This window comes from Manacus candei, unplaced genomic scaffold, assembly GCF_025592945.1.
Source record: "Manacus candei isolate 608988 ecotype Guabito, Panama unplaced genomic scaffold, ASM2559294v1 h1tg000027l, whole genome shotgun sequence".
Taxonomy (NCBI): domain Eukaryota; kingdom Metazoa; phylum Chordata; class Aves; order Passeriformes; family Pipridae; genus Manacus; species Manacus candei.
The window spans coordinates 2,251,569-2,279,107 of record NW_026138075.1 but is presented as its reverse complement, the minus strand read 5'-3'; the positions used below and the strand labels follow the sequence as shown (position 1 = coordinate 2,279,107).

General features: G+C 40.7%; 1 protein-coding gene across 2 annotated transcripts; it reads left to right on the top strand.

The window, feature by feature from the left end:
- The first annotated feature begins 1,906 nt into the window (after nucleotides 1-1,906).
- On the top strand, nucleotides 1,907-26,116 carry FEM1C (fem-1 homolog C). 2 transcript variants are annotated; one of them, XM_051789387.1, is made up of 3 exons: nucleotides 1,907-1,982; nucleotides 2,535-3,264; nucleotides 16,117-26,116. In XM_051789387.1, the coding sequence occupies exons 2-3, from the start codon at nucleotides 2,721-2,723 to the stop codon at nucleotides 17,424-17,426; spliced, it is 1,854 nt and encodes a 617-aa protein (XP_051645347.1). In that variant the 5' UTR covers nucleotides 1,907-1,982; nucleotides 2,535-2,720; the 3' UTR covers nucleotides 17,427-26,116. The 2 variants fall into 2 exon arrangements, 1 of the variants encoding a protein (XP_051645347.1); XR_007904783.1 differs by lacking the exon at nucleotides 1,907-1,982 and having other exon boundaries at nucleotides 2,271-3,264; nucleotides 16,117-24,165; nucleotides 25,620-26,116.
- Nucleotides 26,117-27,539: the final 1,423 nt, after the last annotated feature.

Genomic DNA, 27,539 nt, shown 5'->3' with positions numbered 1-27,539 from the left:
TATTTACATGTGATATGATTTGCACACCCCATCATGACTCTATCAATTTGCTCCCACAATTTTGAAATTATTTTTCTGGCTTGACAGAGGCTTCCTTATTTCGGATGATAAGTATGCCTTTTCCTCTGTTCATTTTCTTCCCAATTGCTGTTGACTACAGTTTGTAAAGCTCTTAAAAGGATTCCTCCGTTCCACTCACATCTCTTGAAAAAGTTCTCTTTTTTTCTTACCCCCACTTACTTCTAATTTAGCATTTACACACAGTTACATCTTTTAATCTCTCTCCATTAATTAATACCATCGGCTGCTTAAGAATTTTGATTGCTTTTCTCTAAATTCCCAACTGCTGTCTTTTGATCTTTCTGCTTCTGAGGCTTGCAGACAAAACAAACACCAGCCTATGCACCATCTTGCCAGCACAGGGTGCAAAGGGACAAAGGGCCGCCCAGGCTGTGATATATTGCTTTTAAAAATTGCAAATTGAACTGTTCTCTCACTCACTTGCTTTTTTTTTTTTCCCCTTCTGGAGTAGGGAGGACACTAGATTCTTTTTCAAACTCATGTCCAAATTACTGCCCATTAATGCTCATGGTCCTTCTCCATCTTTGTTTCTGCATGTGGTGTTCTTCCTTTCTGAGGCCTGCAGGTAACATGCTTTGTTGTGACAGAAATTTTTCTGCTCTTTTAAAATCTTTCTCCCTTTCTGTTATCATAGGAATAAAGCAAACATCCAGTGCTAAGCCTTTAGCAAGTCATTTGCAATGTCAATCAAAAGCAAATTCTGCACCGAACAGTGACATTGTCCAGGGCCAGAGCATTCTCTGTGCTGCAAAAATTGGACATTTAACCCAAAGCTTATTAATTAATGAAGCATATATATACAGAATCATAGAATCACAAAATTGTTAGTGCTGGAAGGGACCTCTGGAGATCATCCAGTCCAACCCCACTGCCAAGGCAGGGTCACCTGGATCAGGTGACACAGGAATGGGTTCAGGTGGGTTTTGAGTGTCTCCAGAGAGAGAGAGGGTCCATGACTTCCCTGGGCAGCCTGTTCCAGTGCTCTGCCACTCTCAGTGTAAAGTTCTTCTTCATGTTGAGGTGGAACTTCTTGTGTTTAAGTTTATGGCCATTGCTCCTTGTCCTGTCACGGGACAGCACTGAAAAGAGTCTGCACCATCCTCCTGGCACCTGCCTTGAGGATATTTGTATGTATTGATGAGATCCCCTCTGTCTTTTCTCCAGACTAAACATCCCAAGCTCCAGCAGTCTCTCTTCGTAAGGGAGATGCCTCAAACCCCTGACCACCTTTGTGGCCTCTGCTGGGCCCTCTCCAGTAACTCCTCGTCTGTTCTGTACTGAGGAGCCCACAACTGGCCACAGTACGGTATATACCAATTGCACACACACATTAGGCACACGTTTGTCCGTATGAGCTGTGCTCACCCCGTGCCCTCACCCCCGCCCCGTGCCCTCACCCCCGCCCCGTGCCCTCACCGCCGCCCCCTGCCCTCACCCCCGCCCCCTGCCCTCACCGCCGCCCCCTGCCCTCACCCCCGCCCCCTGCCCTCACCGCCGCCCCCTGCCCTCACCGCCGCCCCCTGCCCTCACCCCCGCCCCCTGCCCTCACCCCCGCCCCGTGCCCTCACCCCCGCCCCGTCCCGCCACCCCGCCCCTCAGCGGAGCGTGGAGCGCTCCCCGGCGCCCCCTGGCGGCCGCCCTCCCGCGCGCCCCACCGCCGCCCTCCAGCGGCGGCGTAGTCCCGCCCCCGGCAGCGCTGTTATTGGCTGGCTGGCGCCCGCGCCCTGCACTGATTGGCGGCGGCGGGGCGGCCCGGCGCGGGGCGGGCGCGGGGCGGCGGGCCGGGCTGTCATGGAGGCGTCGCAGCGAGCGCGGGCGGCGGCGGCGGCGGCGGTGGCGGGCGCGTCCATCTGAGGGCGGCGGCGGCGGCGGCGGGAGGCGGCCCGGAGCGCTCCGGGAAGGTAACCTGCGGGCTGGCCGCCCTTTCCGGCCAGCTCCGGGGAGGCGAGCGGGGCGGGCTGGGTACCGTGAGAGGAAGGAGGGAGAGAGGGAGGGGGCCGGCGGGCTCTGGGCGCACCGGGGGGCAGCCGTGACGGGGGCGCCGGGCTCGGGCTCTCCCCGCCGCTCGGGGCTCTGCCGGAGCCCCGCCGGCGCCTTTCCCACCCGGCTCTCCCCTGGGGGTGCGTGTCCTTGGGGCTCCCGGCGGGAGCGGGGGGCTCTGCGCTTGGGGTGCGATCCGAAACGAGTCGGGGGGGGGGGCGGTCGGAGCGCTGTGAGGGGAAAGAGGATCGTTCTGTGGCTGGTATGGGTAACACGGTGGTAGGATCAGCCCCCTCCCCCCCGAGTAGCTTTCCTCAGGGGCCACCGCGCGGCCAGGGAGAGTCCCATGGAATGCAGCTGGACGCCGGCGCGCCACAACAGCGACTTGTTTGGGTATAGCTGCTGGAAAACACAATGCGGTTACTTGTTTGCCAAATAGGAGGTGAAAACATTGAGAATTCTTCCTTCTGCAGATTTCTGACAAGCACAGCCTGCGCTTCGTCAGGACCCTGTTCAGAGTCTCCATGTTGTCCCATCGAGATGAGACTGATCTGAGAAGAAGCTGGGGACGTTCTGTTTGGGCTGAGCGTTTCCATTAAGGTCTTGACTGTGAAAAAGGCAGGCCTGTATCCTTCAGGAAGCAGAGAGGTACAGACTAAATGGATCTAAAGACAGCAGTCTTCAACGCAGCTCGTGATGGCAAGCTGCGGCTCCTTTCCAAGCTACTGGCAAGCAAAACAAGGGAAGAGGTGGCCCAACTGATGTCAGAGAAAACCAATGGTGCCACACCACTTCTGATGGCAGCCCGCTACGGTCACCTCGACATGGTGGAATACTTGTTGGACCATTGCTCTGCGTCCATAGAAGTTGGTGGTTCGGTGAATTTTGATGGCGAGACCATCGAGGGGGCTCCGCCGCTGTGGGCAGCGTCGGCCGCTGGCCACCTAAAGGTGGTTCAGTGTCTGTTGGATCACGGTGCATCTGTCAACAACACGACCCTGACAAATTCGACGCCTCTCAGAGCTGCCTGTTTTGATGGTCACCTGGAAATAGTAAAATACCTTGTGGAGCACAAAGCAGATCTGGAAGTATCAAACCGCCACGGGCATACCTGCTTGATGATCTCCTGTTACAAAGGCCACAAAGAAATTGCTCAGTATTTACTTGAAAAAGGAGCTGATGTTAACAGAAAAAGTGTTAAAGGTAAGATAGTTTCTTCACTTTTGTTGTGGTGAATAGCAGTAAAGGTACTCATTTACTTCTTCAGGAGGCTGACGTGCAAAAGTACTCTGCTTTCATGAAGTGGCATAGTAAGAGATTAAGTGTATTTAGCTGTGTGTCTACTTTTTTTTTTAATGTACTCTTTTGTTAACATGGGTTATAAAATTTCACTTTAAATTGATAAGCTTTAATCTTAAGCCCCTAATTCTTAAAAAGACTTAGTCATATGAAATGTCATATTCATGCATGTGTTAAAAGCTAATAAACTTGCTGAGAACTCTTCTTTTTAGTAGGCTGGTGTAACAACATACTCAAATATGTGAGTGTGCGTTATTGGTTTTCAAACTATTTCTTGACAAAGCAAAATGCTGTATGTAAAACTGACCTGTGCCAGTAAGGGTAATACAAGAAAGTATGCATAAAGGAGAAAAAATTACTTTCTACATTGGAAAAATTAAAAACGACTTTGCTCTTCACCCTCTGCCTCCGAACTATTGAGTAATTTTTGACCTTTTTCACTGTTGGTAAACAAAAACACATAATAGGATTAAAGAAATGAAGCTGCAGGTGACTGTGATCTCAACAGAAGAATTCCAGTGGCTCACAGATCTCAAAATTGCCCCTGTTTGCACTTGCCCTGGTGTTACCACTCAAAATGAAGATTTCTGGGTTTTTTTGATGGGATCATAAGTTGGATCTCTTGGCTTGAATACTGGGGGTTTTATTACATCTCAAACTGGCATTTGGATGTGATATTTACCTGAAAAGCAACCAGTTACTGCAAGTTACAGTTAATGTTTTAGCTCACTGGGCCAGGATTTTATTTCAGCAGGTTTTGGGTTTTGTATATATATGCATATATATATTACTAATCAGTAATAATTTTTTTTGTAGTATAATACTTCTACAGCCTGTTTCAGGCTATTACATTTGTAATAGTATACTGTACCTTGACTGTTATTTCTGTTAAAATATACTTAGTGTCTAGATTATTGTGTGACTAGATTATTATTATTGGTAAACACCAACTATGAGAGTAATCTTTGGAAAAGCTTCTTGGTTAAATATGTGGTTTTTCAGCAAATCGTGCAGATATGTGGGTCTAATGTAAAGGAAGCTAAACTACAGATCTGTCACAGAGGTGGGCAGAGCAAAATAAATCTTACTTTGTAAGGATTTGAGGTTGCTTATGAATCATCATGGACTTGTGGTAGGATAAAAATGTCATTTTTCTAAACAGTGTTCTTGGAATAGCAAGCTAAATATAAAGTGTGTAAACAATTAAAAACTTGGGGTTTAGTTTTAAATCTATCCCTTCATACAATAGGTATGAACAGAAGAGTGCTGTTAAATATTTGATGTAACAGAGAAAAAAGACGTAACTCTGCAGTGCTTTTCCTCCCTCATTTTGTGTTGGTGGAGTAGGCTTTACCTTACTCCTTCTTTTTGTTCACTTTATTAGTACATTAGCATTTTTGTCTTTGTTTAACTGACTGAGTGGCAGCCACACATTCCTGAGGATTTTCAGTACTGTCTATTATCTTAATTCCTTTTTCTCGCTTCTTCCTTTAGTTTCTGTGTGACTTGCACCTAGGCACACTAGCAAAAGTTCTTAAGGTATATAATTGATCTGTAATTAAAGTTACATTGAATATGGTTTAGCTCATTAAAACTCATTTTATACTTTGAACTGCCACGTGTACAAATGGATGTCTGTAGGTAATAGTTATCTGCTGGTAAGTATGTGGAAATCTCCTCTGGTAGGACAGGAGCGTACTTTTTGGTGTATTAAAGAAGTCTGATCTCTGAAGTTAAGCAGTGGTGAAGTAAAGCAAGCAAGCAAGTACTGTAAACCTTGGAAGTCATCTGTGGAAAGGCAGAAGAACTGAAGAAAACTGGTAACCCTTAGTATTGCGACAGTATGGGCATTGCAGTTTCTGAGACTCAGCAGGTAACCTTCTAAGTTTTGTATGCAGAAATGCCATTAATTTAAAAATGGATCCAGCAGGATTCATTTTACATTGTCACGTTCCACCTCAAAGACTTTTTGTATTACTTTCAGTTTCTACCCCTCCCTGCTATGTAGTAAACAGCTGACAAGTGTGTCTGGGCTTGTAGCAGGAACATACAGAGCACCTGAGTGCTCCGCTCTTCAGTAGTAGAAGTTGTTGCTGCCCTTGTACGTGAGCTCTTTTTAGGTAGTCCCTGTCTTGGGCCATGTATAGAGAAACCTGTTGTTCTGTGAAAGATGTAAAAAGCTTTAACTATTTCAGATTTTGTTGCATTTAAAATTGCAATGCTCCTTGTAAGAGCAGAACTACGTAACTTCAGTAGAGGTGCTGTTGTGGGAGATTACTATGCAGCCTGGGGTGGGACAGGGGACAAAAATTACTTGGACTGTTTCTTGTGGTTTTCCACTGGATTTTCATATTGCAAAGTCGAATTTAATACATATATTAAAACTCAGGAAAATGTAAATATGAAAATGTTTTGAAGTGTTGGCAGTTCCAGGGAAAAATCCAAATAGTTTGATATTAGAGAAAACAGGTAAGTTCACACATGTCTAAGTGTATAGAGCAGGTGAAAGGTGAAATACCGATTCTAAAATACAGGCAGAATCCCCCAGCTGTATTTTGGACTGTGGAAATTCAGAATGCAGAGGTTTTTAAAAGACAGTTATGAAAGTGCAGAAGTGAAGTGTAGGTCTGGCACTGTCTCGTAGGAGATGGTGCTGAAGAAGGAGGTTATAAGGTGTTTGGGGTAGATGAGTGCTCTCCTGTGAAAGGTGGCCAATGGTTCTGAATTGAAAGTACAAACCTTTAGTTGTCTTAGTTTCTACTGTTTTGCAAATCTGAGCTTTCACAGTTTCCCCAAACTTCCGTGTAGCACGTAGGCCACAGAAGTGTAAGCAAAAGGTTTTTTAAAAAATGTTTTGTAAGCCATGGGGACAAACTGATACCTAGGGTAAGAAGGGTAGGTGGGATTTTTTATTTAATAGTTGTGGAAAATTGGAAAGGTATCTCTAGATGTGAAGCAACTAAAGCAGTGTTTTACATAGGTAATTCACCACTGTCTTCCTAATTCATAGCTTTCTCTAGTCTACTGGTTTGAGAAGCTGCAGATAAAAATAAGAAAGCTTAATAAGTTTCGCTTGCATATATTAATACTCAGGTGACAAGGTTCTATGCTGCTTCTAAAAGGAGGAATGGTGTGGATAATGCTAGAGTGGCAGGAACCCGATTTTTTTCAGGACGAGGCATAACCCTAGAAGTAAAGCTCAAGTGAAGCAGAGCTCTACCTCTGCGCCGGATGAGGAGGACGTTCCGTGACGGCTGCATGCAGATTTATGTTTGCTGCATTGCAAAGCCTGCCAGTGATTTGTTATTAGGGTGGTGCTCCCTTACAGTTACCTTCAGAACAGACCTTTTGATTCTCTTAACACGTTTCACTGATTTGTTTCTGTGCACAGTCTTCGTCTGGCGATGTGTAGGAAGGGAAATGCTTATTCTCTTAATACAACTGGCAGTGGGCTTAGGGCCTTCAGATTACATATCTGGGCTCTTTGAGACTGTATTTGTTGGATTTTATATTTAATAATACAATATTTAATATAAATGCCCGGAATAAAATTCTTTTCCATGAAGACTGTTTTTAATGGAATCTTATACTTTTGTTTTAACTCCAGACGTGACACAAGATTCAAAATCTTGCATTTTGAAAATTTGGAATGCGTATTTTGATAATTTGTGTTATGCTTTATCCTCCTCCGCCAGATTTGCAGAAAGAAGGGGAATGAATATCCATTATTGCAGGAATTAATGAGTTAAGTTGTAGATTAAGTAAACATATGCTGATAACCAGGATGATCTGAATGCAATGGCACAGTGACTTTTTTTCCAAATACCTGCTTGAAAGGCAGGTATTTTTTCTGAACAAGTCATTCCATTCTTCAGATGTTTGTTATATGGTCTCTTCAAGGTGATCTTTGTGGTTTTGCAAGTCATCTTTGCTAACTCTATCCCTCTTCTGTAGTTATCAGACTTGTCAGCTAGCCAAAAGACTAATTTTTTTTCTCCTTCTGATTATTAGAAAGTCTAATAAGAACTGCTGAACTAGGCACTCTTTTAGATGTCTCTTGGGATCTGCACAGGAGCATTTGATTGCATTTTAAAAAATTGAAAATAATATTATGATTCCTAAATTCCACTGGCACAGTGTTTGATTACAATAGCTTTGTAGAATAATATGGAAAACAAGGCTTGTTGACTTTGCTTCCTCACTTTGGAAAGCACAGAAGCATACAGACCTCTGTCTCTATGGGTACTGTATCAAGGTTATATGTGCAGTAGTACTTTATCAAGGGCTAGTGCTGTTTCAGTATTGTGTTTTTATGGGCTAGTGGAAAGTGTAACATTGAAAGCTGCCGGTAAGGGAAAAAATCCTTTACAAACTCGGAAGACCCGGAAATAGGGGGATTATAGAGATGCATGCTTTTTCCTTTGTGATCAGTATGGTTTAGTATGTGTTAAAAATAATTCATTTTCTCTTGCAGTAAACATTAAGGAGTCTTGACAGGTTTGTTTGCTGCTGAGGTTGTTTGTCTTGTCTGCTTGCCAAGATTCATACATTTATTGGTGACGGGGCAAGGCAGGGGGTGGGGAGGGAACAAAAAAGACCAAAACCCCTTGGGCTTTATTTTTGCTTGTTTGTTTTGTTAGTTGTTGCTTCACCCCCCCCCCCCCCCTTTGAATAAGCCCTTGCTCTAAAAGTGTGCTGTGTTGCTTTTATTTCTGTTTTGGTAGGTATTACATGGTGCAGTGCACTGGATTTTATAGATATATTGTTTGTGACACCGTGTGGAAACTGAACTTAAGTAAGAATGTCCGTAAATTGAATTAAATTAAAAAGATACATTTAAGGGAATAAATTCTTGAATTTCAACTAAAAAGAAGGTTATGTTGAAATTAAATTATTAGCAGCACACTGTTATTAATCTAATAACTGGTAATCTTGTTCTCATTAAGTACTTTGGTGAGCAAGAGAGGAATTATTCCATTACAGCATATGGAAACTAGATTAAAATCAGTTGTTGAGATTAGCAGTTCTTTGCATTTTTTACTGAATTACTTACTTTTTAACTTAATTTTTGCTAAAAGGGAAGACGTACTTCTAGTTTTTCTTTGCCATGCATACTGAGTGTAGGGATATGTAACAATTTTCCTGTGCACTGTCCGTGTGTGTGCATCTAGCAATATTACTTTTTTTTTAATCAGTAAAATACTTGGAAGACTGAATTACTCTAAGTGCTGTGATAGAAAAAAAATGAACATTACGTGAACAATTTCACTTTATAAAAGTGGTTGATCATCTATAGGGCTGCAAAAATATATACATGTGGTTAATTTTACACACTATTCAGTCATTTAAATAATTTTTTTTTCTCTTATGTTTAATGATCTTGGATATGAAATCAGATTGATGTTAAATTTTAAGTTTTATCACATGGAAATTTGATCAAGCATTTCGTAAGTACTGGGAAGTGGATGCACTTAATTGGTTGCAAATCAAAGCAAATCACTTTCTGTGTCATGGCTTCATTTTCTTTCACTCCCCTGTCACAAGCTACCAGTCTATTTTGGGAATTACTTTCTTCTGACATAGAAAGACCTGTCCTCATTGTGAATTTGAATGCCCACCCCCCAGTCCAGTAAGTTTGGAAACATAGGATAGTTAGAGAATTAGTTCTGTGATAGGTGAAGTGTTTCTGTAATGTTCATAACCACTTTTAAAGGAGTACTGTTAACACAGGAATAAAATACGAAGCTCTGGTGCCAACTGACCATATCTTTTCCTGAATTTGTGTTTACAAGATTTGGAAGGACTGGAGGTGGGGTTATTCTGTTTCTTTTTGCTGTTTCTAATTAGAGAAAGTTGTTAGATAGTGTAAATGGTAAAGTTTTATACAGACAGAAACGGTTTGTAAGCGGTATTAGCAGTACAATGCAGTGACACATTCTAGCAGAGAAGTATGGGGACTACCAGAGTATCTCTACTCCAGTTTTGTGTCTGGGCAAGAAGGAGGAGCCCTTCATGTTGTCATAATATTAACTATCTCCGATACATGATTAAATTCCTGCAGGTCATTTTGCAGTTAAAAATGGGTTGAAAAGACTACCTGAAACCTACTTGGAAATAATCATTCTCACCTTTAAAAAAAATACTCTAAATATGGCCAACACCTTTATATGTGTCTCTTTGAAAATGGCTTATCAAAGAGAATGACTTTCAAATTACTTTTGCTTATTTTCAACCTTTTTCCTTCTTAATACAGCAAGAGATAATATTGATTTTTAGATTGTTGCTGAATAAATAATGTTACAAAACTTTCATTAACTACTGAATTGTGTTCAGCTACTTATTACTGTCAGTATAGACAGTACAGTGTTTTGAAATGGATGAGTTAATTCACAGGATAATGCTTGATTTGCCATACTTATTTGAACTGCTCAACTCCTGGCCAATGTATGGAACTTAGCCTTCGAATTAGATATTAAGGCCACTACCATGTTTTCTTTCAAGTTCTTCCTCACATTTAACTTGATACTTGCTAGGTGTAGATGGCTGGTAATGTTGTTCTTTCTTAAGACTGGGGTTTAAGTTGTTTTTTGGTGGTTTTTTTAAGTTGACAGCTCTCAACTATCTGTCTACAACTACCCACTTTTCTGTGGAAACTTGTGTTTCTTACAATATATTCTTCCCACTCCTCTACCTGTACCATCCAGTCAAACTAAGTGAGGTGCAGCCTCTAAAAATTAGTGGTGATGGCCTTGTGTTACTAATATTTACATGGTTTAATATGAACTGTGGTTATTTTAACTCTAAGGGCTACTGCAGTATAAATAACTAAAAAACAACACTACTTCTGATAAACTGTCCCTAACAGCTGTTTAAACTTAATTGTAATATGAATGAAAAAACTAAATTACTTTAAGGACATCCAGTTGGGCAGAGTAGTGAAATTCCTTGGAGTCTTAAACATATTTCCACATGTTCTACATAGCTGCATTGTAAATTAATGGCATACAGACTGTTGGATTGAATTTACCCAGACAATGGCCAACCTTATTTTGTACGGATTTTTTTCAGTCATACGGTGATGGATCTGCAGTATGTAATATGAATAACTGGTGTTGATCCAAGATGGCAAAATGTATGTTTGTAGTTGTGAAGCGATAGTAAGAACTTCAGTGCTACTGATACCTTTGGGCTTATTTGTCTTTAAAATACTTTTATGTTATGACTTTTAAATACCTCATAAGTATTGACTTGTAGGTAGAAAGTTGTAGTGCCAACTCCAGTGTTTTAGAGCTCTGCTGTGAGGGATAGTGTATGGATTTGAATACACCCTGAAGTGCCTGTGTTAACTGGTGGCTCAGCCGGATGCTTCTGGTTTTGCCTTCACCAATAAGTACAGATTGCAGCTGGTTTGAGCAACCAGCCAGTCTTTCGTTCTGGATTAACTACTGTAGTTGCATTTTAACTACACTTTCCAGCATACCAAGAAGACTTAAAATGTATGTGCGTTGGTAAGTTTGTATATTTGTCTGGTGTGACACCTTCCTGTTTTAGGAATATAAAGGTCTTGTCCTTCTCAATAATGAGGTATCGACAGTTTTCTGGTCTGCGATGTGCAGTAAGGACAGAGGGAATTATAGCTGATAAATTATGCATGCCAAATTCACCAACTCTTAATCCACCTAAATTTGGTTAAATCTCTGTTCCTGCAATTGAAAATTTTGTTGGTCTTGGTAGAGATTGTAGTGTGGCCAGACCTATAATTAACTTAATGCTCTCTATTAATGGTAAAAATTGCCTGAGTGTTACAAGGATTGAAAATCACTTTCTGTTGCATGAGCTAGATTCAGCTTTATGAATGTTGATCTAGCAGATAATTTCAGATGCCACTTTGTGTTGAGATGTCTTCCTCTGCTTACTTGTTAGTAAATGATAGTGAAATCACTGGCCACTATTCAGAAATATTTCAGGAAAATAATATTTTGCAAGTTAAGCTCACTTTCAGTTTGTAAAACAATCTAATATTTTCTGTGGGTTTTTTATTTAAATGTTTGGATCCTACAGTTAAAATATGAGGGGAAAAATGTGTTCATAGCTCTGCTATATTTACAAAAACCTGCTAAACTTAAGTCACAGGCTTTTGAAAATAATTTTTTATGCATTTTTCTGTGAATTTCATTAGTCTGTCAGCTAAATTTTGATTTCTGCTGAGCGTGGATTGAGACTCGGTTTGTCCTGGATAACTGCATATTCTGTTATTGCTGGTTTTCTGGTTGCTGGAATTGAGAGCAACAATGAGGCGTTAGAATATGCCGAGTTCTTTTTCAGGTGGTCAACAAACCTGTTTGAGGAAGAAGTAGGAGACCAATATACATGTGAAGTTTTAAGAACTGAAAGATTAGGAGAGAAGGAGTGATGAGTGGATGATCTGAATACTAGTGAGGAAACCAAGGCAAAATGCCCGGTGCCCATTGGAAAATATTCATCTAAACAGTCTTTTAGTCTCTGCATACTTCTTCTGCATACCAAAACTTGCAAAGCATTGGGTGAACATTTTCTTGTCTCGGTGGCTTTGCCAACAGAAGATAAAAGCAAGCTGCTGTGTGACAATCTGCTAATTCAAAGCACAGAATATAGGTTTACATTGTGGATCTAAGGTGTCTCAATCTGCTGGTGAAAAGTGCATGTGGAATTCAGAGGACAGTCATTATGGTTTGACCAGGTATTTCTGAATTTTGCTTTTGTGGGGTTTTTTTTCTTCAACTTTGTGTACTCTTACTGTGTCCTGTTAGAAAGGAGGTAAGCTAGAAGATGTCAAAGTTATTTGTATAGATCTACATTAAGTTCTTATAATTGAAAATGGAACACGTTTTCTATTTTTGAAGTATTTAATAATTATGAAACCTTTTTTCTTATATAGATATATGTGTACTAATTTGACATGTTTTGCTTTTGAATTTACTGTATTCAGGCCAGTGTAAACTATACATTCTTTGCAGAAAGAATGTACTACTGTAAAGACTTCACCTTCATTTTAGTTTCAATTTAAGTCTATACAGTGTTAGGCTTTTAAGGCAGATCTCAAACGTGCTTTTGACTGGAGTTTCATTAACTAATGCTATAGAATGAAGAGTGAACCGTGGATTCTAGAGATCAGAGTCAGGAAAAAAGTTAAAGTGTATGAAGATAAATAGAAGCTGTTCAGATCAGTAGACTATACAAATACACTTATCCCTCACATGAGCTGAAGATTTCTATTGCATTCCTTCCTAACCCACGTAAGTTCTGTTAGAGACTAGAAATACAGTGGCAAAGCACACCGTAAATCGCTCTCTTGTTGGCATTAAAAAAAAGCCTACGAAAAATGCAAATAAGGAAGTTTCCTGAAACTTGTCTGTCTTAACTTTTAAAAGCCAAATCTGATTACTAGGAATAGGCAGTGAACCCTTAGAAAATTAGGTTCTCATTTGTGAATGTGGAAACTTGCTGACAGCATAACAGAAAGTGATGATTGGAGGGACAGTTAACTGGAATTTGCAGGCCTAATGATTTAGGAGATCTTAATTGGGTTGGAGGGCAGATTTTAACATGAATTTTCTGTTAATTAATTTTGTGTGAGGCTGAAAACTTTCTGTGCCTGTGTCTGTAGTGTGTATATACATAATATAAAGAACAAGGAAAATGTAAATTGTGTGGTTTTAAAGCAGTCAACTACATAATAGACTCCGTTATGTTGAGAGAGGACCAGAAGAGTTTATCTCCATCTTTCCTTTCTTCTCCACTGAAATGCTCATATCTGAAGTTAAGCAAACTTTTAATCTAGTTGAAGCCTAATAGTTAGATATTCAACTGTGGTGTCCAATACTTGCTCTCTAATTTTCTGTAAATAGAGTTTTCAAATAGGTGGCACTAGTGCTTACTAGAAATTTCCTCACATGGTGTTGGAACTGGAATGCCATTAAATGAAAGACTTTACAATGTCATGCTAATGAAAAATAATCTGCATGTAAATGATAAGATGCTTGTAAGATAGATGGCTGCATGCTGTGTGTTGAGGGCATGTTTTTCTTCTTAGCTCTGGGAATCCTAACTACAAGAGCAGAGGGATTAAGATGGGAGTTCAGTATAAAGGCCTAAGAAAGCATTAAGAATAGTTTGTCTGGGTATATACATGCCCTTGACAAAATGTTCTACCCCCTCAGAATATACTGGCAGTCTCAAAAGTCCCAGCTGAGATGGAGGGTCTGTTCTGATGGATTGTGTTGTCTATATAAAATCATTGCTTCAAAACATACCCATCAAAAGGGTTGGCAGATGGAGAGAGGAAGAGGTGTAGGGTAGATGAAAAGAAAGCCAATGTTGGGTTATCCCAGCTTTAATTTTCATACACATCTCACTATTTTTTAATTGTTGCTAGAGATAGAGAAGGAGGGAAATTTAACAAGGGATGAGGGAAAAGTAAAGCAATGTGAAGATAGACAGCTTAAATTTCTGGTTTATACTTGGAAGCAGTTACAAAATCCTTTACAGAATAGATTATTCTAGTTGGAAGGGACCTACAGTAATCACTAGTCCAACTGCCTGACCAATTTCTGGCTGACCAAAAATTTTATCAAATTACTAAGGACATTGACCAAAGGTAATGACACTGACAGGCTTGGGCATCAACGACCTCTGGAGGAAGCCTGTTCCACTGTTTGGCCACCTCTCAGCAAAGAAGGTTCCTCATTGTCAAGCTTCAACATCCCCTGGCACAGCTTTGAGCTGTTGCCATCTGTCCTGTCACTGGATACCGGGGCAAGAGCTCAGCACCTCTGTCTCCACTTCTCTCCCTCAGGAAGCTGTAAAGACAACAAGGTCACCCCTCAGCATCCTTTTCTCCAAACTAGAAAAATCCAAAGTCCTCACAGGACATTCCTTACAGCCCTATCACCAGCTTGGTTGCCCTCCTCTGGGTGCATTCAGGGACCTTCACATCTTTCTTAAATTGTCGGGCCCAGACCTGCTCACATTGCTCAAGGTGGGGCTGTACCAGTGCTGCAAACAGCAGGATAATCACCTTGGACAGCTGTCTCTGCTGTGTTTGATGCTCCCCAAGATGGGGTTTCTCCAGGCACACTGTGACTCATACTGGTCCCCCAGGTCCCTTTCTGCAGGGTTGCTCTCTCAGTTTATATTTGTGCCTGGTGTTACTAAATCTCGGGTGCATTTGTACTTGTTCAGTTGGTGCCACTGATGATTGCTGAATGCACCAAACTATCCAGATCCATCTGGAAGAGTCAACAGCACCTCCCAGTTTTGAATCAGCAGCAGGCTTACTAACAGTGCATTTGACTCCTGGATCCAGATCATTGGCAAATATATTGATTATAGGCAAATATATTGAACAGCACAGCCCTAGAACTGAGCCCTGAGGAGCACTTCTGGTGACCTGTTGCCAGCAGGCTGTAGCCCCGTTCACTACAATCCTTTGAGCTCTTCAGACAGTTCTTCACCCAGTGCACCCTGAACCTACTCGTTCCTCAGCTGGACAACTTGCCCAGGCAGATGCTGTGAGGGACGTTATCAAAAGCCTCACTAAAATGCAAAAAACCTGCATCCACCACCTTCCCTTCATCTGCTGGGTGGATGACCTTATCCTAGAAGGATATCAAATTAATTAAAAAAGAACTTTCCTCTGTGAATCTGTGTTGATGGTTCCTGATGATTGCATTGTCCTTTAAATGCTTTTCAGTAGCATTCAGTATGATCTACTCCATGATTTGTCCAAGTACTGAGGTTAGACTAATACATCTGTAGGTTCCTGGGTCATCCCTCTTGCCCTTCCTATAAAATGAAATAACATCTGGCTTCCAGTCAGTGGGGACCTCCCAAGACTTTTGATAGTTGATGGGAGGCAGGACCTGCCATATCATCGCTCAGCTTCTTCAGTACTCTAGGGTGAATCCCATAAGGTCCTGTGGGCTTGTGAACATTCAGCTGATACAGTCCCTGAGAAGTGTCCAGACAAATGGAAAGTCACTATTCCCACAGTCATCTTCTGAAGCCAGGGACTGGGCAGAGGACAGTCCCTGTGTGTTATTAAAGACTGAGGCAAAATAAAACATTGAATGTCTCCATTTTACTTCACCCTTAATAATCAGATGACCGTCTCCAACATGTATCAGTCTAATGTTTTCGTTACACCTCCTCTTGTTACTAACGTACTTTAAAAACCTTTCTTCTTGTCTTACACAATATAGACCAGTTTCAATACTAATTGACCTTTGGCCTTTTGTGTCTTGTCCCTACTTATATCAAGCACAGCTCTGTCAAATTCCTCACCTTCCCTGTCAAAGCCTGACCTTGGTTCCTGAGATCGTACAATTTCTTTTTCCTCTTGAACAGCATGAGGAGTTCCCTGTTCAACCAAACTGGTCTCCCATTTGCTTGACTTTTGACACAGTGGAATTCCTACTCCTGTGCTTTTGTGTAGTGGAGACTTGCATTTTAATTCTGGTTTGGTTTTGCTTTTTTTAAAAACTTGGGGCCATAATATCAAGCATTTTTATTTTCATAACTGCCTGGTAACCTTGATATTTAATCAGATCTTGAATATTTTGACTTGTCATCTAAGCTTTCATAATACAGAAGTGTGGAAAAAGCTATTTTAAAACTATTAATATTTGACTTTTTTTAACTTTTTTTTAACTATTAGCATGGTGGGGTTCGGACTATAACTTGATTATGATTCATTTAGTCATGTTTCTTCTCTTGCAGGAAATACAGCATTACATGACTGTGCTGAATCTGGAAGTTTGGAGATCATGAAGATGCTTCTCAAGTATTGTGCTAAAATGGAAAAGGACGGCTATGGAATGACTCCCCTTCTGTCAGCCAGTGTTACAGGCCACACAAATATCGTGGACTTTCTGACCCAGCACGTACAGACTAGTAAGGCTGAACGCATAAATGCGCTGGAACTTCTAGGAGCAACATTCGTGGACAAAAAGAGAGATCTGCTTGGTGCTTTGAAATACTGGAAGCGAGCTATGGAAATGAGATACAGTGATAGGACTAATATCCTGAGCAAACCTGTGCCACAAACACTGATTATGGCGTATGATTATGCTAAAGAGGTAAACAGCTCAGAAGAGCTAGAAAATCTTATTGCAGATCCTGATGAAATGAGAATGCAAGCATTATTAATTAGAGAACGTATTCTTGGCCCTTCTCACCCAGACACATCGTATTATATTAGATACAGAGGTGCTGTCTATGCAGACTCTGGAAACTTCAAGCGTTGCATCAACTTATGGAAATATGCTTTGGACATGCAGCAGAGCAACCTTGATCCACTGAGCCCTATGACAGCCAGCAGTTTGCTGTCGTTTGCTGAACTTTTCTCATTCATGCTTCAGGATAGGGCAAAAGGTCTGCTAGGCACTACTGTCACATTTGATGATCTAATGGGTATACTGTGCAAAAGTGTTCTTGAAATAGAACGAGCCATGAAACAAACCCAGTGTCTTCCTGATCCAACACAGCTGAACAAAGCCCTTTCCATCATTTTGCATTTGATTTGTTTGTTGGAGAAAGTACCTTGCAGCGCAGAACAGGAACATTTTAAGAAACAGACTATCTACAAGTTTCTTAAACTTCAGCCTAGAGGGAAGAATAACTTCAGTCCACTTCACCTTGCTGTTGACAATAATACTACCTGTGTCGGTCGCTACCCAGTTTGTAAATTCCCCTCTCTACAAGTTACTGCTATCCTGGTGGAATGTGGTGCTGATGTAAATGTCAGAGACTCTGATAACAACAGTCCATTACACATTGCTGCACTGAACAACCATCCAGACATCATGAATCTTCTTATCAAGTCAGGTTCACATTTTGATGCCACAAACTCCCATAAACAAACTGCTAGTGATTTGCTGGATGAGAAGGAAATAGCAAAAAATTTAATCCAGCCCATAAATCATACTACTTTGCAGTGTCTTGCTGCTCGTGTAATAGTGAATCATAACATATCCTATGCAGGGAACATCCCTGAAAAACTAGAGAACTTTGTTTTGCTTCATAGATGATAGTGTAGTGTCCCAGAGCACTGTTTTTGAAGCACGACTTGGTGATAATATTTTCCTTGAGCACTGTTGTGATACACCAGCGTTCCCTTAGCTTGCTCCATTTTGCTCTCATTTGCTAAAGTGTTGTTAGCATCAGATCTGCAGAGTTGGTTACCCAGTATTTAATATGAATATGCCATATAATATATTTTGTGGATTATTTAGAAATGTAATGCCATATCTAGACTTTCAAATTGTCTGCCAAAGGCTTGTCTTTTCTGGTCTTATTTGCCTGTTGAGTGTTTGGGACTGAGACGAGTATTTTCCACTGATGTCTTTCTACTGTAATTGTCATGTGGATTTTATACAGTTGGAAGGTCATCTTTTTTTGGTTTTGCTTGAGCATTTCTACTCTTACTCTCTTCTTTTTCTATGGACTCATTGCTAAACTGTACAAGTTGTATGGACTTGTTAACATTTGCAACTACCATAAGTGCTTTTATCTTCTCTATGCACTGGCTTAAACATGACTGTTGTGTGTGAGCATATTTCTATGCAGCACTTGGCCAATTTCAACTTAAATGCCAATTTTGTTTTGCAGTTCGTTTGGAGCTCTTTTGAGAATGCTGTCTTCATAGCATGATAAATTTTGGAGTTATTTATCAGCTCTCCAAACTTGGGTTTGACTTTTTTGACTGCTGTAACTGAGATTGCTTTCATCTTGTTCCTCTGGAAATTTGTCCTAAATTTGGGAAAAGGAAATCTTGCTTTGTCTGATTGTAGTCCACTTGAACTTTAAATCTGAAAATTGTTCTATTGCATCGTGCAGCTGGGGGAAGAGTCCTCATTATGTACAACTGACACCTTCCCCTTTGCACTAATGTCTTGCTTGTGCTGATTATGTGACTAGATGTGAAGTTTGCTCAGAGTTTAACCTCAAACCTTAATGATACACTTTAATGAGAAGTAGTTCAAATATATGCTGTACTTTAAAATCTGCAAATCTACAGAAGAAACTAAAGCATGTTTGTGGCATGATGCTTATCAGTCCAGATCTAGACATCACCTAGTATAGTAAGTGGCTGTCTGCCAGGATATTGGAAATTCTATAACAGTGTCCTTTTTTCTTCTTTTTAAGTATCTTTAGAAATACTTGCATGGATTTTTCATCTCTACTGTGTCAGCTCTACTTAACAAAAGCGGAAGTTCTGTTGTGTATATAGCTCCTAATTAAAGTACATATTTTTATAATATTTGCACAACAGCTTAGCTTCTACAACAGAAAGGGCTCTTTTGACTCGATAAGTCTATAAATGAAGATCATAAATGTGAGTGCGATTCAGGTAATTAATATAATTCAGCACTTTACTGTTGATTATTGGTAGGATTTATTACGGCACATTAGCCCTGCAAATGTCTTAAAGTGAAATTAACTTCTGCTGGATAGGATACAGGTTACTTGCAAATTTAGTGGTCTAGCATACTGGATATTTTTGACTTAAATGTCTCATCTCAGTGGTGGGCAGTATGTGTATCTATGGGGTTCTTACTCCAGAAATTCAACAAACTGTTTTAGAGAAAGATATTTAGAATCCAAATAAATTAGATTAGGAGGGTCTTTTTAATACTTAATGTTTATTTTTTAAGTTGATGTTGGAACGTTTTTGTCATTTAAGTTGAGGAAGAATGTGTGTTGGGAGCATATAAGAATAGTACTTCCACGCTTTTGGTCTGTTTTGGCATTTCTGTCAGTGCACAGCATGGTGCCTACTAGCTTAGCCATTCTTAGGAAAATTATGGGGATATTTTTAAGCAAAGATGTGTTGAAAGCAGTGCTGTTTGTGTATTGCCACTATAAGACTTGCTATTTTGAAGCAATTTTCACCTGTTTGTCCCTTGCTATGTCTACATTGTATAAAATTATAAGAATCATAGGTTGGAAGAAACCCTTGACTCCAACCCTCAACCCAGCACTGCCAAGTTCAGCACTAAACTGTGTCCTTAAGTGCCACATCTACACATCTTTTAAATACCTCCAGTGATGGTGATTCAACTGCTTTGCTAGACAGCCTGTTCCAATGTTTAACCACCCTTTCCATGAAGAATTTTTTCCTAATATCAAATTTGTACCTTCCCTCGTTCAGCTTGAGGCTGTTTCCCCTTGTCCTATCACTTGTTACTCAGGAGAAGAGACCTACTTCCACCTTGCCACAACTTCCTTCCAGATAGCTGTAGAGAGCGATAAGGGCTCCCCTGAGCCTCCTTTTCTCCAGGCTAAACACCCCCAGCTCCCTCAGCTGCTCAGACTTGTGCCCATCTCCATTGCCCTTCTCTGGACATGCTCCAGCACCTCAATGTCTTTCTTGTAGTGAGGGGCCTCACAACAAGTTGTGGCCTCATCAGTGCTGAATACAGGGGGATGGTCCTACTGGCCATGCCATTGCTGATATAAGCCAGCATGCAGGTTTTGCTTGCATCACACAGGAGTAAAATTCTAATCAATTGATTGAATTGCTCTGGTTTGTAATGCTTAAGACACATGCCACTCAGCTTGTCATTTGTGAGAACATGTAGCTTGATTTTTGAATTGATATATTTCAATGCTTTTCTGCTAATCTGTAAGTAGAGATAATCAACAAATCATACCATGCTAGAAACACATTATCTGTCAAGTCATAAGAATAATTCTTTTTGTATAGGTCACAGAGAAAGGGATTTTTAGAGTTTTTACTTTGGAATCTGTATTGCTCTTCAGGGGTTATAATTTAAATTTATGTCTTCGTAACTGGCAAATACCCTGTTTAGTATTAGCTGGACATTATTACTTGGTTGTTTAGCTTGGAGAAGAGTAGGCTCCAAGGAGACCTTATAGCACCTTCCAGTACCTTAAGGTGCTACAAATGAGCTGGAGAGGGACATTTTACAAGGTCATATAGTGATAGGACAAGGGGAATAGCTTTAAACTGAAAGAGGAGAGATTTAGATTGGATATTAGGAAGAAATTCTTCACTGTGAGGGTGGTGAGAAATTGGAACAGCTTGTCCAGAGAGGTTGTGGCTGCCCCATCCCTGGAAGTGCTCAAGACCAGGCTGGATGGGGCTCTGAGCAACCTGCTCTAGTGAAAGATGTCCCTGCCTGTGACAGAGGAGTTGGAACTACATGGTCTTTAAGGTCCCTTCCAACCCCAACCATTCTGTGATTTATGATCATTAGTCCAGTAATATAATCTAAAAATTGTTCTTTACTAGCAAATTTTTAAAATTGAAAACATTCCCAAAATGAAAACATATCACTATTACATCTATGTAAATCTAGTGAATGTTGCTACAAGGAAGGCTTACTGTGTTAGTTACTCTTTAGAAACAAACCAGTTTATTAGGACATGCTGATATATTGCATGTAGTTCTGTCTAAATATCTACTGAAGTGCATCAATCCGAAAGACTTATCACCTCTATGCAGAATTTAACTTTTCATGGTGGTGAGCCTCTCTGCTGAACACTTATGTTGCCAGATAACTTGGACTTAGGTGTCCCAGCAGGAGAGTTCATGCATTTATGGCAACTTTGCATTTAGCCCTGTGTGTTTACACCACCCTGTTTTATTTCTCTTAATTTTAAAACAGTTTGGTACAGAGCCTGTGCTGAGTAACGTGTTAGGGGTTAGTTTAGGATTTACTGGCTGGGAAGGAGGGCTGGGAGAGCAGGCCCTGTCTGAGATGCATGTGCCACTAAGGCCTGTGCTAATGGGTAGTAGCCATTTTGCCTCCTCAGCCCTGATACAAAGAGTTTTGTCTCCACTTCAATATAGATACCAGTTTCCTGGACCAGATATTTTATTTTTTTTATTATTATTATTGTTACTATTCAGAGGTGAGAATAAGTTTATTTTAGTGAAACATATTGATGTTAAATGCAGTGGTATTGCAAGCTGTGGTAAGGACAAGGAACTAAAAAGCATTCAGAACACAAAGAATGGTTTTATTTTTGTCATATTTTTAACTCATTCTTTTACTGTTCTTCTCTTTTCTTCCTATTTGGCCTTTTTTGTTTTTCTGATGAGATGCACTGCTTCTGAGCTACTGACACAGAAAAATGTTGACAACACTGCGGAAATAATTGTACACCCTGCAGGGGTGAAACAGGTTTTACATTGATAAAACAACTTACAGGTTAAACTTCCTTGAGACAAAGACACTGATACCTCCTTGCTTGTTGAAACCTCTGAAGTTACATTTTTTGTGAAGGGGATATATGCTTAAAGCAGCTTCTAATCATTCTGGGTTTCAACTGAAGCACTTCAACAAGGAAGATGAAAAATATTCTCGTAAAAAAATTCTAAAATGTTATTCCTATTTTTGTATCACTTAGGCTGGAAACAAGATTCCAGCTGTCTGCGGTGTCTCTGTCCTGTTTGTTCAGTGCAGTGTAAAGATGCTTTCTGAAATGCAAGGCAACAGTGTGTTAGTTTTCCATATATACTTTACAACAGAAAGGAAGTAGTTTTGTGTATTTACTAAGTCCACAAAGAGCTGTCTTTTAACAACTGTTTTGTAACTGGTTAAAATTAACTTCTTTCCATTTTTACAAAACACTACTTTAAAAAAAGGAATACAATGCTAAAGCAAAATCCTTAAAGGAGGATTAATAAGAAGATAAAAACCTTTTGAGAAAAAAATGTGCCTCTTCTCAGTTTTGTATCAGCTGCAAGGTGACAGTGGCAGGATAAAACTGCTCTTGAAATAGCTTCCTCATGCATTGAAGTAGAGAGTGGAAGGACTGTTATACTCTAAAATGCTGAGAAGCACAAAAAAGTAGACTAAACACTAATTTTACCTTCTGTGACTACAATGAATCCGACTGGTATTTAATACTTCAAAGTGATTTTGGGGAAGTTGATGAGAGACATACTAGACTGCTCTTATTTCTTGGCTGTGAGTGTAAAAGCAACTGTTGAGCCCTCAGTGAGGGCAGAACAAAAAGCTGTTGTTGGTTTGGTTTTAACTAACGTTGTCCTTGTGTTCCATTCTATTGTGAAGACTTCCTATGCAGGGCTAGCTCCGTGTATGGAAATATTGCAGTTTCTTTTTTACGTGAAGTAATTTAGCTTTAACAGTAATGTAAAAAAGGAATAACAAGCATATTTCTCTGCTCTTACTCTCCTTAGGCTCCAGATGCAGAATACATTAAAAATATGTTTTGGAGAACACCTGTGTGAGTCTATATATCTGTTTCCTCTAGGGTACTGCAATACTGGTTGGTAAACTGCTTTTTCTGTTGAGTATGAGTAGCTAAATGTGACTGCTGCAGCTTTAGACTTTGATCTTCATGTCATTAAGAATTGTATCTTAAACAAAATGTCATGTTTCATGCTCTTTCTTTCTGTGAAATGGTGGTCCAGTCAAGCCTTTGAATTTTGGTAGTGGGTAATAATAAAGAAAAGGCTTAAACTGGATGATATAGTAGAGATTATTTTCCCAGTTTCTAGAAAAAAGCAGTTAGTCATACTATTAACTCTGTGGAAACCGTACTTTTAGCATAAAGTAGAAGAAGAAGTAAGCAACAGGCACTTTATCAAAAAGGTTGTACAAATTAATTTTCTTCTTAAAGTATCTCCCCTGTTGCATGAACAATTCGAAAAATAGACTAATAAAATACTTCAAGGGTGAAAGAAGTATAGGATCCTTATTAAAGGCAGCTAGGGAATTGAACACTTTGAAGAACATTATCATTATAAGTTCAAAATATCTTTAGAGTTAAGCACAGTAGTCACAGTCTATCCGATAAGGCAGTGCACATTTCAGAGAGCTGAAATTTTAGATTAGGCCTAATCAGTAACAACAGCATCAGAAATGATGAGGTTCTGGAAGAGGAAAACTGATCCGAGCTTTCACAGTAAGATAATTGTCACACAGATGGCTTTAATGATTTGAATGTATTCTCTTAATTAGGAAAGGGAAGAACTGGAAAGGATCATTTACATCGTTATTCATCCCTCTGCAGTTGCAGATGCTGAAAGATGTCTGCTGTTACCTAAGCTGTGTAACTATGCAAAAATGCTTCTTGGCAGTAGCAAATGCTGGCTGTCAGTTGAAGACCCAAACTCACCGTACCAAGTCATGCAGGACTAGGGCAAAAGAGACGAAGTGTGTGGTATATTACTCTGGCAAAGGCAATCCATTTGTTTGTTTCCCACATAATATCCAGAGGGCCAAATGCCATCCACAGTGAACAGCAGAAAGCCCTTCCCCTTCACGCTAAATCAAAGTCTTACCTTGCAGTTGATCTCTAGCATTCAGAAAAATTGAGGAGAGGCTATACTCAGGAATTAGGAACAGCAATATTGAATTATGCATACCGGAGAAAAAAAGAATTGCTTTCTGGTCCCTGTAAGTGCTTGTTGAAAGCCAGTAAGTGTAAGGCAATGTAGATGATGAAAATGGCAACCATGTCTCCCATCAGATCATAGGACATGTGGATTCCTATCTGAAGTTCAAAGGATTGCTTCTTCTCCTGAAAATTTATTGAGTCATAAGTTCCTTGCCAGAATTTCTCTTTAGAAGGCATTTGGGACTCCAGTCTGTCAGTGATTAGGAACCTAATTCCCAATTCACAGCTTTGTTTGTTTATCTTCTTATAGTTTTATCACTTGTCTGTCCTTCAGCCAGTTCCTTTTCTCAGCCTTCATGTGGTTAGGCTACACCAACCAGCCAAACCTCCCCCTAAGATGTAAGGATGAGCAAAAAGCAGAATAATCCAGAGGTAAGCCGACAGAATGTTTCTGTTCTCCCTTTCCCCCTCTCTTGGTTGTATGCTACCACAAATACCAGGATTCACTGATTCATTAAACATATTTTGCTGCTGAACTGGCAATTTAAATTGCCAATTCTTTCCTTGTTACAATGGGAGGGATTTTTTGCAGTAAATAGTCACTTGTTTTCAGATACTGTAGCTTGTGTCCTATTCTGATTTTTTAGGTCCCTAGATGTTATTTTCTTCTATTCACACACAGCATTATCCTAACTAGAATGCGAGGCAAAATGTTCAGTGAATGAGACAAACATGGATTATTTTTTATTTCCATCCCATAGTTTCAAAATAATGAACTTGCTTTTTCTTTTCTTTTTTTTTTTTTCGCATGTGTGGCTACAAGGCTTGCACTGTACTTTTTTTTGCTATCCTGTAACTTAGAGTCCTAAGCTGACTGTGCTCTTTCTCTGTTTTTCTGGCTTTGCTGGTTGAGGGAAATACATCACCTGCTTTATCATTACCTCACCTACTCTGTGAGGGAGATGCCCAGTGTGTTGTACATGGGGAGTGCTCGTGGCACTTCCAGTCCCACCTTGTGGTAACCCCAGGGCCAAAGAGCAGATCTATGAGAAGAGTGGTCTGTGCAGGGAACACTCACCCCTGCATTGTAGTTTAGATCAGGGGTGTGCTTTTCAAATCAGTGTCCAGATAGTCCTTACTCTGCTTGTTTGTGTTCATATCACTGAGGTCTCTTAGTCCCCAGACTGGATTCCTTTTGAATGCAACTGAGCTGAAAAATGTGCTCCAAAAGCTCACCTAACAGGCTTTGACCACTAATGGGTGTCCAGTTCATGGGAGAAGACTTTACCTTCTCCAATTCCCTATTTCACCCCCTCAAAAGTGTCACAGACTTTTGATCCTTGGCATCAACTTCTCCATGTGACAGATCTGCGTCTTGCTAATACAAGGGTAGCGTACTTTTCAGTTTCTCTTCTGGTATTAAACATTACAGAATCGCTTAGGTTGGAAAAGACCTCTGAGATTGAGTCCAACCTTTGAGCCAACACCTCCTTATCCACTAGACCATGGCACTGAGTGCTACATCCAGTCTCTTCTTGAATACCTCCGGGGACGGTGACTTCACCACCTCCCTGGGCTACCCATTCCAATGTCCAATCATTCTGTCTGTAAAGAACTTCTTCCTAATGTTCAACCTAAACCTCCCCTGGCACAGCTTAAGACCATGCCCTTTTGTATTGCTGGTTGCCTGGGAGAAGAGACCAATACCTTCCTGGCTACAGCCTCCTTTCAGGTGGTTGTAGAGAGTGATGAGGTCTCCCCTGAGCCTCCTCCAGGCTGAACAACCCCAGCTCCCTCAGCCGCTCCTAATCGCTTCACCAGCCTCATTGCCCTTCTTTGGACATGCTCCAGCACCTACACTGGTTTTTCTTTTCTTTTTCTTGTAGGTGGTTATTGCCTATCCAGGATAACATCCCATAATCTATACTTTGAGCTGGAAAATGAAAATGTAGTTGATTGCTAAGATGGATCTACCACATCATTAACTGCTGGAAAATTAGTCAGCTGTGCTGTATGTATTGCTGATGCTTCCTCCTGACAGCATTACTGACCTTAGTACAAAATGCTGTTCATATGTTGTAAAGAAATATTTACTCCATTATACAAATGCAGAAACTAAGACACAGACTCTTAAAATGATCACAGGAAGTTTGGGCTGTGGCAAGTAACAGGGTTCTTTAATTTTAAGACTCTTTGCTCCGGGTATGGTTTGACATGGTGATTTCATACATGAAGAGTCTGCTATGAAACAAAACAAAACCACCAAGAATTTCTTAGAGAAATCAGGCTAGTGTCATTGCACAGTCTTAATGTGTGTGTCTATCCATCTTCTCAGTAATTTCTGAACATGTTGGGCCAGTTTAATAAACTCAACAGAAATAGAGCAGCATATGTGTGTCTGTAACTTCCTTGGGAACACCAGAATGAGCAGATGGCAGAGTCCATTCTGACAGTTCCAGCTGAAGAAGAGGATTCAGCAGGAGCTTGACTCTTGCTAGGTATGAGAGAATCCACACAGGGATTAAATTATTTAGGACCATGAAAAAGTCTGCTCATAACCTGAGCTTTACTGGAGAGCAGCAGATTGGGTCAGTGTTTTAGACATGTCACACATTCATTACATCATATGTCATACAGTTCCTGCACCTCTTCATCAAGGTGGTAGCATCTGACCAATGGATGATCCTGGTTTGTGTGTGTGTGTGTGTGATCTCCCTCATTAGGTCCTGAGTTGTTGCAGTTAGCTGTAATGGCACAGAATGTAAATGAGAATTGGCCAAGCTGCTCAAAAATTAGAAATTCTGGGACCTTTTCTGGCTGTATACTGTTGCACTGTACATGCCAAAATGGTCCACAGTTAATTCTGATGAGTAGGTATTGCCTGTTAAGAAGGTTTGGGGAAAGCATTACTCCCAGTTTGTCAGTAAGAGTTCTGACCTTGTTTGAGTCCTGATTTGATTTCTGTTGACCTCAGTGCAAGGAATTAGCAAGACCAGACTCCATGATCACCCTTTTTCAAAACCCTTCGTTTCAGTTCTCAGGGGTAGAAATTGTTGTATTAAAAAGCTTAAAGTTATATGAAATCTGTAAAAGAAAACATGTCTCAGGTGAAGAACACTTCCAGGGGAAAAGGGATCTGACATTTCTGCCCAGTGAGGTCTGCTCTCTCTTGAGCCTCCAGCAGGAATTTTCTGAGATTCCCGATTCTGTCCATGCATGGGCTTTATTTTCTAGCTCTCTTGAGTGCAGCAGTGTTTCCTCGCCCTGATGCCCCTCTGACCACAGCGGTGCACTCTGCTTGGTTCCAGCTGCCCTTACCCTGTGCTGCTGCTGAAAGACAGCTGCCAAACCAGTCATCCCCTCTTTGATCGAGATGCCTGAGGCAGTCCAGTGTTGGTGATGTGCAATGGCAGCTATTTAAAAATTTAAAAAACCCCTAAATGCTCCGATTTCCCTCCATCCTTTGTGATCCTTTTCTAGACATGCTGTTGTTTCTTCTCAAAATGTTCTCCACTTCCTGTCTTTATTGTTCCCAGTTGCTCCCTGGAGTTTCGTGTTTCCCACTCTTCCCCTGCCACCACTGTGGCTGACTCAACCCAGCGCTGAAATGGGAAATGCTTGGGGAGATTTGGCACTTGCTATGCCTTAATCAGCTGTGCTAATTCTAAGCTGTGTCGATTTGGAAGGGGGACGGCTGGCAGAAACGCAGGATTCAATTTGCTTGTCCTTTCTTCATCTGCCTGGTTCTTAAGCAAGGTGATAGTGCTTAGCCTCCTGTCATGATTTAACCTCAGACAGCCACCAAG